The sequence below is a fragment of the Lygodium microphyllum genome, chromosome 5 (assembly GCF_053477565.2).
Source record: "Lygodium microphyllum isolate KBCC chromosome 5, Lygodium_microphyllum_v1.1.10, whole genome shotgun sequence".
Taxonomy (NCBI): Eukaryota; Viridiplantae; Streptophyta; class Polypodiopsida; order Schizaeales; family Lygodiaceae; genus Lygodium; species Lygodium microphyllum.
In genome coordinates this window covers 1,611,280-1,621,688 of record NC_141139.1, presented here as the reverse complement: position 1 = coordinate 1,621,688, position 10,409 = coordinate 1,611,280, and the positions used below count along the sequence as shown (strand labels likewise).

The 10,409-nt window shown below is 39.7% G+C and overlaps 1 protein-coding gene across 1 annotated transcript; it reads right to left on the bottom strand.

Annotated features, from left to right (window-relative positions):
* Positions 1 to 1,728: 1,728 nt before the first annotated feature.
* LOC148035437 (putative serine/threonine-protein kinase PBL11) lies at positions 1,729 to 4,991 on the bottom strand. The gene is made up of 6 exons (XM_087677394.1): positions 4,538 to 4,991; positions 4,093 to 4,418; positions 3,640 to 3,775; positions 3,411 to 3,553; positions 3,170 to 3,293; positions 1,729 to 3,003 (listed from the first exon to the last, which is right to left on the bottom strand). The coding sequence occupies exons 1-6, from the start codon at positions 4,611 to 4,613 to the stop codon at positions 2,429 to 2,431; spliced, it is 1,380 nt and encodes a 459-aa protein (XP_087533520.1). The 5' UTR covers positions 4,614 to 4,991; the 3' UTR covers positions 1,729 to 2,428.
* Between the last annotated feature and the right edge of the window lie 5,418 nt (positions 4,992 to 10,409).

Sequence of the window (10,409 nt, the reverse complement as noted above, 5' to 3'; positions counted from 1 at the left end):
TATTATAAGAGATATGATGATAATTATCGTGATGAAGAGGATGAAGATCAATGCAATGAATACCTAATGTGCAAGTTGAGAAAGAGTCTTTATGGCCTTAAGCAAGCACCTAAGAAATGGTACCACAAAGTCCATGCTTTCATGCATTCGCATGGGCTATACCTGTATGTAGTGATATGGATTCATATTCATACACAAAGAAGGCCACTGATGATAGCCTTATGATTTTTATACTCTACATGGATGATATGTTAATTGATAGGAGTGCTCATGATGAGCTAGATGCCTTGAAACGGAAGCTCAAGAATAGCTTTGAGATGGACATGGAACAAACCTCATATTCTTAGGATATGCATCAACCATGATTGCTCTAAGGGACTCTTCTACTTGTCGCAAAAGAAGTACATCTAGAATGTCCTTCAGTAATTTCATGTGTAAGATATTAAGCCTACTGATTGTCCTTTCCTTCTCATGCAAAGATTAGTCAAACCAATTGTCTCTAGTCTTATGAGTAGAATGCTAAGATGACCAAGATCCCTTATGCATCGATAAGGACAATTGGATGTATGATATGATAGCCACTCATCCTAACATAACATATGCAATGAAAGTTGTGGCACACTATATGGCTACTTCTGAAAAACGACATTGGGATGTTGTGAAAGGTATAATGAGGTATCTTAAGGGCACCACAAATATGTACATCTATTATAGTGGCTAGGATACAAAAGTCATGGGATACACAAACTTTTATTATGTAAGAGACATAAATAGTAGAAAGTCCACCTCTTGCTGTGTCTTTACCTTTGTTGGAGGTGCTATTTCTTGGATATCTAAGTTGCAAAAATGCACAACCTTAACCACTATAGAGACAAATTATATTACAACCACTTAAGGCTTGCAAAGAGACTCTTTAATTAAGCCATGGCAAACCTCGATATTACTAATGTGATCCCTACATTGCACTTGGATTCTATGAGTGCTATTCAATTGACCAAGAATCCGATCTGCCATACGAAGACAAAGCACATTGAGGGGTATTACCACAAGTCATACTTTGAATTATGCTAGTGATCCATAGTTTGGTTTTCTTGAAGCATTTGATTGTTGACAAAGAAAGAGGGGATACTTGTTTGTTTCATGAAAAGTTAAGAGAGAGAGAGATGGTCCCATAATACATACAAAAGAGAAGTAATAAATTGCCATTGTAGACTCGTAAGCATTATTTCAACACAAATTGATTTTGATGTGTACCCGTTGCCTACAAAATCAAAAGAGTCTTGTTGCGTGTATCATAACCCTTCAATAGCTTGATTCTTAAGCCTTCAAAACTCATTCTATAATCACTCTCTACCTTAGTGACGGTCCATTTGCTTTCTTCTCTGGCCACCTTAATTTTGAGGATTTTATTCAACAATATCGGTGCCAATTGAATTATAACCCACACTAGGTCTATCAATTATTTCTCCACTTACAAGTTTACTTAGTCGTATTTATTGGTGTTATCCATGGGATCACCCAATTTGAACTCTTTGCTCTTCCAAAATAGGTCTTACTTGTTGCTAGCCTGTATGACTAACTGAATTAGCAGTCCTCATCACATTTGCTCGTGTTTCTTTATCCCACCTATTTCGAAAGACTCCTAGTAAAGTGTGGAATTTAATGCTCATTTGAAATGCATTCTCCATTATTAACAAAATTATCCTAAGTGTAACACTTTACTTATCTGCCATCATCCTTGCAAATGACTTAACCCCATCTTTCAGTCTTCCTGCTTGTTGCCACCTCAATCACCATCTTTCTTAGAAGCTTAGCAAGCCTTCATGAGGATCTGTATGCACACGTGATGCATATGTGCAGGGTCCACTAGATCAGTGCATCATTTCAGGGTAGCAGGCTGCAGCAATGCTGAGATGCACACATTCTTGAGCTGTTTTTTGTTCCAATCCTTCAAGAAACTAGCTAACAGATTAGTCCAGCTGAAGTCCCTAAAGAAAGGCTTAAAAAGCCTTAACCATGTACTGATCTATACATGGGCAGAGTGCAGTTCTTTAAGTATTTGAAAGTTGAAACCCACTTGAATGTGGTTGTAAAGGTACATCTGTCACACATGCAACACCCTTCAGGAGTGTCCAGCAATATACACACATGCAGGCTTAAACCCTAACATTCTTACAAAGGCATAAAGTTGGTGAGTGGAGCTACTGTACCAGCAAACCTACTAAATGAGGTCTGTGATAAAGAAACAAACAGTCAGATTGCAATTTGACAGCCATGCTCACTGCTTACTTCAGCAAAGAGCTTCTGCAACTTGAAGTATGACCCCAGATGGAGATTATGGGAGCCCCCTTTTCTGTATCTTCTTATGTCAGGGGTTAAATTCTCCACAAACCAAGGCTTTAATTACTTGTGCAAGACGACTGAAACACTATCGCACTCCCTGACCTCTTTGCAATGTCTGCAGAGGCGCATTGCTATGGTGGTAATGTTGTACAGCACAACGATGGTATGCTTGTTGTTGCATTAAGCCATTGCAATACGATCTCCACGAGCCATTCCAGTGTTGTTTTTCTCCAAGATGCTGAGGCCACATTGGCCCATTCTGCACTCTCCAAGCAAAGTTGTTTGCAGGTGGCTGTGATCGGGACAAACACTCCTGGGCAGATGGCACATGAGAACTACTTCTGGCTCTCTCCCTCATGTTTAGGAGGGGTTCAAGAAGCTCCACAACATCCTTCATCACAGGTCTCACTTTCGCATCTGGATTGAGACAGCTGAGAGCCAAAGAAGCAGCTCTATAAGCTCCTTTCATGGAGTACTGACCCTCCAACCGAGGGTCCATAATACGAAAGATTTTGCGCCTATCATTCAAGTACGGTCTAGCCCACTCTACCAAATTCTGTTCACCACAAGGCTTGTTTTTGTCCACAGCCCGACGCCCTGTGAGGATCTCAAGCAAAACCACACCAAAACTGTAGACATCACTTTTTGCAGTCAAATGCCCTGCACATGCCATCATGAATGCAACACAATCAGATCCTACTTGAAGGAGCTAGCAGGCAAGCACATATGTCGAGTATACACAGAAAGTAACACCAATGAAGCAAATACTTGACAGATGTGTGTGAAAGATCCTGTGAAAGCGAGGCTGTTGAGGAAGTTGATTGACCTGTTGCGACATATTCAGGGGCCGCATATCCATAAGTGCCCATCACTCGTGTTGACACATGTGTGTTATCCCCTGTAGGCCCATCCTTTGCAAGTCCAAAATCTGACAGTTTGGCATTGAAATGCTGGGATCCCCACCACAAACCAGCCAAATAAATTACTCGGAGATATCAAAAAGTAGAAAAAATGTGACAACCCTGCTAAGCTATTTGAGTTTAGAAGCAAGAATCACAGATACAAACCGAGTCCAGTAAGATGTTCGATGTTTTGAAGTCTCTAAATATGACAGGCCTTTCAGCATCATGCAGGAAAGCAAGACCCCTTGCAGCTCCCACAGCCACTTTGATCCTGATACCCCAAGAGAGAGGTTGACCATGCCTACCACCTGCATATATGACAGTACTTTCATAGCAAATGGCAAGCACCAATTTGAAATGCTTTATGTGACTGAAGGGAAGGAAACAAACTCACGCCTGAATAGATGATTCTCCAAGCTCCCACGAGGCATAAATTCATAGACCAGTAACCTATGATCATCTTCAGCACAGAATCCAATCAACTTCACGAGATTGGGATGATGGAGCTGACCCAAGAAATGCACCTCAGCCTGAAAGTTTTAATAAGCAGTGAATAACCACCATTACTGACAGATATGACAATGGACAGAGAACAGGCTGGCAGAACATATCTTATGCATCTAGGAGGGACACTACTTGAAATTTTCTTTCAGACCATGCAACCACAGCACTAATATAGAGCTACTGCCCCTGGTCATCTGATGACTGGGTGCAGAATTGTCATTTTCGCTATCCTTTCCGTGTGAAAACAACAAATTTTCTTACTGACCATTAATTTACCGAATGTGGTAGTCCTGATCCATGTGTGCAAAAATGGCAAAGAGAATTGACATTCAAAAAATATTACCAGCCATTCCTTGTGCCCTTGCAGACCTTCCAGGTTCAGCTTCTTGACAGCTATAACAATGCCGGTTCCTGGACGAGTTGCCATCAAACCCTGTTCATCTACCCACCCTTTGAAGACACATCCAAAGCCGCCCTCTCCCAGGAGGGTATCAGGGCGAAAGTTCCTGGTGGCAGCCTTAAGATCACCGAACGAGAAAGCGCGAAGGGCACTCCTCATCGGATGCTCCACTCCATCAGGACCAGGGGCACCCCCTTTGTTGCAGGTCTCCAAGCTCAAGGGTGTCTCGCCATGTATTTCACTTGCACTGGCGAATGCTGCTTGGTCTGCTGCATCGACAGAATGAATTCAGCTTACAGTAAAAGAGGAGGCACAATAGCAGGTGGCCTTTCGAACCAAAATCAGGAGAGGCATGCATGTGTGTGTGTGCGCGCGCGCTGGTGTGTACCTGACTTCTTCTGACCCTCTGTGTTGCAATAGGGAGGGCTCTCTGCTTTCACCCTTGCTGTGAGGCAATTGCCCATGGGGGAAGAGAACCCAAAATCGAGCAAGGGAACAAGAAAGCAAACTCAGGTGCTTGACAGCATGATGTGGTTTCGCAAGGAAGGATCTCTCTCTCTCTCAAACTCAGCTGCTTGAGGGTATGATGTTGCTCTCTCGGTGCGGCTTCACAGCACGATGAAGAGGCTCTCTCTGTCTCTCTCTCTCTCTCTCTCTCTCTCTCTCTCTCTCTCCCCAGCTGCCTGAGTATGATGTAGCTTTACAAAGAGGAGGCCCAATCCTCGCTCTCTCTCTCTCTCTCTCTCTCTCTCTCTCTCTCTCACATTTTGTGAGGAGACGAAAGCAATTGCTTCTATGCCAAGGTTTCTTGCCTAGCCCTTTCACATCAGGAATGAAGAGGATTGATTTAGGTAGGCGCCTAGAGTGTACTTGAGAGCAGCAGTGCCACACATGCTCTCATGCTCTCTCTCTCTCTCTCTCTCTCTCTAGACCCCCCCCACACCCCTGCCAAAATATACTGGGGCCTTGTCTTTTCAGACAGGCGCTTTATCCCTTCTCAAAAGAGAAAACGGACGGGGGAAGGACATAACATTTCCATATCATCATTCCATGAATCCCCCCCTGTTCCCATGATTCTTCTCTTGTAGAGCTAGGTAGAGTCGTTCCACACGCATGTGCATGCCAATTTAACTTCCAATGGGCCTTAAAACTCCCTCGAAGATTGTCGGAGTGGTGCCGGGTTGTAAGATGACCCACATTGGTTAACACCAGAGGTTCCAACTTCCCACCACCTCAAGGTTTTGGGTTCTAGATGGCTGTAGACCATCTTGGAAAATCTTCCAGCGCATGTGTGTCCCAACAATATTGGGATGGGTGACCTCGCAAGAAGCTTTCCCCCTTTACCAACAAGAGAGAGGTTGTGACAAACAATGAGATAGATTAGTTAACAAGATAACTACTTGAGAAATGTGAGGTCAAGGGTTCAATCATGTATTTGGGCAGTTCTGCAACGTCTTTACCATCATGGGTGCAAAGATTGGAATGAAGCCCAATAAAACATTTCAATATCGACACATTAAAGAAAAAAGAGAAGCCTATTTAAGGGAGTCTTTGAAGATCCCCCCCCCCCCCCCCCCAAAAAAAAGATCATAGCCAATGTCTGCAGAGTTGTCCACACACTACTTAAAAATTGTCACATGCACAAGTCAAATTACTATGTGTGGAATGACATACTAAGGTCTAATGCATCACCATGATTTTCAACTAAAGTTGTTGGAGATGAAAGGCTTCTTTACCAAGCTAGGAGCTTCAAACTAAGTGGTTTGGCTTGCCAGAAGCAAAGACCATCTTGATCCATAGATACTACGATGTGGGTGCCAATTGAATGCCTAATACATTTCATTGTCATCAATCTCCTTGGCAAATGTAAGAATGGTGGAACAACATTCATTGATGATTAAGAAAAAGAAGGTAACAAAAAGGGATACACAAAATGAAATTGAAATTCCATAAATTCGCTAGTTCACAATACCTTTTGGCCAATCAAACAAATTAAAAAAGTGAAGAAAATAGAACATTCTAAGGAGGTCATTTTGGTAACTCTTTAGGGTTGTAATTTATAAGGAGGTCCTGTGTGGGCTTATCAAGGGATAATAAAGGCTATAATCCCTCTACCCTTCTCCTAGGGTTGGTTATTCCTTAGGGAAAGAAGGGTTATACTCGAAAAATGGAGTGGAATGAACTACTAAGTGTTGTAAACCTACAATCATGGCACTTTGTAATACTAGAAATAACCTCAAAAGTTACCTTTTTTCTTTTTTATTATATGCAATGACTCTTTTTAGTTAAGGCCTTTACATATAGATCAATGTTGAGCATACATTTATGGAAAGCCATTTTGATCTCATTACCATGTTGTATCAATGCATATTACGAATCAAAAGGAGCTTCTTGATAACACATCCTTTCTATTGTGAGGACCAACAACTATCACTAGATGTGTCCTCCCACTACTTTCACATTCGAGCCCCTCATTAAATCAAGAAATTACTATATGAAGGGAAATTTTTGCACTTATCAATCCTAAAACAAACATAATTCAAATGTGGTCATATTCAAAGACATTACCATATATAGTAAGCAAATGTAGTCATATCCAAAGACATTACCATATGCAGTAAGCATTTGCACTTATCAATCCTAAAGTAGAACAAATGTATTCATATGGATGTTCTTCATGATGTCATACACATTTATTATTGCATGAATTGATGTATTTTTTATCTCTGTCTCTTCTTCTTATATATTTGGAATATGTGGACCCCTTGGTAGAGCAACGTTGTTAAAAGTTCATTTTTTTAGAAGTTAATTAGTTTGAATGCTTTCCAACGTGCAGGTTGGATTCAGTGCATGGAAATTTTTTCCAACCTAGGGGTTGTGATAGTCACCCATTGTCGGATGGTGCAATAAGGGTTTCTAAAAATGCTTTACTTGGACGTAGCATGGTTGATTGCTTTAGCATGAAAGCATTTCTCTTTGTAAAAATGAAAAGGTAAAGAAATATGCTTAGAAATGTCCAATTAAATGTAACTCCATTGATTGCATTCCAAAGTGTCAAGCTATAATATACTTGGCTTTACTCATAGTTGTAGAAAGTGGAGAGGATTCATGAGAACCAATTAAATTTTCAAGGAGGATAGAATTTTAGCAAGTTTAGTGTCACAAATTTACCAAACACAACCTATAGAAGGGACTCAAATGCATTTGGATCTTGTTGTTTGTCCAAGATCTCATACTCAACTAGGCATCACTTGAGTATCAACATGCTAGAATTCATGAGAAACAAATTACGAGACACAAGTTTACTTTGAGATTAGAGTGGTAATGGAACAACACATTGGAGGTTCACTTTATGGATGTTTTGAGTAGTGACGGTTCACTCAAGACTCTTTGAATAGAATGGTAATCAAAACCTTATTTCCAACAACTTAGTGAAGGTTCAATTGACAATTTTTCATTAAACATATTAAAAGAGGCCTCTTGTATAATCGCGAGGATCCCCCCCCCCCCCCCCCTTTCCCTTAGCTCTTTATAGACTAATGAGGATATCATAATATCATTTATAGTGTGCAACTAATGAGTCATGTTTATGTGTACATTTAATAAATATCTAGCGTTACATTATGAAATGCTAAAAGGAATTTGTGTGAGAAACCTTCAAGGATGAGTCCATATTTCGTAACTTAGGTCTCGAAAAGAAACCTTGGATTGGTATAACTGAAAGATTGGTAAGTGAGTGAACCTTAGATGTAAATGGGGCAAGTTCCTGGTCCCTTAATGAGAATGACTAGGAGATATTTTCATCAAGTTGGGGGTCTATTAGACTCAAATATGAATCCTAATCTCCTTTTTTGACATAAAAGCATCTTAGTGGTTTGCATGGTCCATGAATAACAACCATTCACGTAGCTTTAAAGGAAGCTCTATTTTAAACCTCAACTTTTTCTTTAAAAAGTTGGATACTTAATCATTGGTTAGGTTGGTTAGGTTAGATTTATGAATTGATGTTTGAGTTGAGGTAAGCTTGTAGTTGGTCTCTATGAAAGATGAGTTTAGTATTATCCAATGAAGTTGTGTCAATGTCATTCATTATCAGACGAGGATTGGTCTTTGTTTTTAATATTTAAGATTCAGATGGACCATCAAGAAGAAGAAGCATTTGGAACATAGTGAGAGCATCCAAATAAGACATTGTTGTGTGGCAAGGCATTTGAAAACATAATGAGAACATCCAAACAAGTTATTGTACCAAAGTGCTAACAAAGAGATTATCTTCACATATGAGGAGATAGAACGTGCTCAAGGTGCTTATGTGAACATATCTACACATGAAAGTATGAGAAGAAATATTGCTAGGTAGTTTATCTCATGTGAAAGAGCTTTAGAACAATGGTGAAGAGCTCTCAGATTTATCAAAGAAAGAGGTGAGAAAAATATACCATAAAAACCTATTGTACATTGATATAGCAAGATTGTATTAGAGGTTAGTCTAGTCCATATAGTGGGAATGTTTTGTATGAATCTTATGCTTTGAGATATGTAAAAAAGAGAAAATAGATACAATCATTAAGGTCATTACTCTCTTGATGGATCTTAGAGGTGTCAAAGTTGGGTATCTTAAAGTGATGATGGCAAGGCACAAAGTCTCATTGAGCAAAATAAACTAAGGAATAGAAATGAAAAGTTGACCATGTACTTGCTTAACAGGTAGTAATGAATATGTGTAATGTGAAAATATGTCTTATAGGTACCTTGAAATAGTTGTATTATTTGACTAGTTTCTTTTATCAAACCATGAAACAAAATTAAGGAATAATGACATAAAGTGTATGTAGATGTCAATTTGATAATAAACTTGCCCATAAAATAGACCAACTCTTGGTTGAGAGAGACATGAGATGACTATAACCTAGGTGGACCATCTTCAATAATGTGCGTTCATAAATGTAGACATAGACATCCTAGATAATATTTACAAAGTACATACAAATCCTATGAAAAGACCCAAAATCCTTGTGAATTTGGTATGAAAAATTTAGAGAATTTAACATAATATTTGAAACCTTTCAAGTATAAGATGTTTAGAATCACTACTTAGGAAGCCACAAATGAGCCCCAAGGGTGACACCACGTTTATTGTCTACAAACCAAAGAATTTGGTGAATTCTTACTCTTCATCATGCATCTTGCTATCTCATTTATAATGATTGATTATTTCATTCTATTGCTCCATCTTGTTATGGGGAGTATGGAACTATGCACTGATAATAAATGCATCAATATGCAAGATACTTTGACAAGTGCCGAAATAAATTGCTAACGACAAAAGAACAAAAGAACACAAAAGAACATTGCAAAGGAAGAGAACTCAGAGATGTACTTGGGAAATGGAATCCATATAGCAAACACAAGAATGATGTGTACAACAACAAGTCACTGGTTGTGTGGGCACTGGCACTAGCTCCTCTCTCTAATGGAAAACTAGTTGAAGAATGATGATGACTGCATGGGAGGGAGCAGGAGCCCCTAAATAAATAGGCCCAAAATATGCTAAATATGGCAGTTGGTTGGCTAGCATTTAATGATGGTTGACTGGCATAAAATGCCACACAAAAATCACCAAAATAATGCCTAAAATACGAACTAAAATGCCTAGCCCATTTGGCATATGCAAACTCACACATGAGTTGTCTAACACCCTCTCTCAAATCATGAGTGATTAGATATAATACAATGATACAATGATAATTAGCCATCATAGTTCATGCAACATAGAACCCCCAGAGTAGAACCATGAATACCCAAGTAGTGGGTGATCAAGCCACCAACAAGGTGGCTCTCAAAGAGAACTTGATGTTGATGTCGATCATACCAGCTCTTAAAAATGGAGAAGAGTCATAATAGATCTCTGTGTTTGTCAACAATGTTTGGTAGTCGCATACAAGACCATCCTGTCAAAAATGCCTTTGAACACATGTGACCATGGAGTCCCTACCTTTGGCCAAAACTACCAAATTGTTTGGCAATAGCATACAAGACCATCCTATCAAAAATGCCTCTAAACATACGTGACCATGAAGTTCCTTCCTTTTGGCCAAGACTGCCAAATTGTCCTCTCATGTGAGTTCGGACTAGGAGCCAAATCCCTCTCTCTATCTAAGAAACAACCCATCATGAACCTAGATGTCAATCCTAGCTCCAAGATTTGAGCCTATGAGAGACTTTGGTCAATGTGTTAGGAACGCCCCTCTCTAAAACCT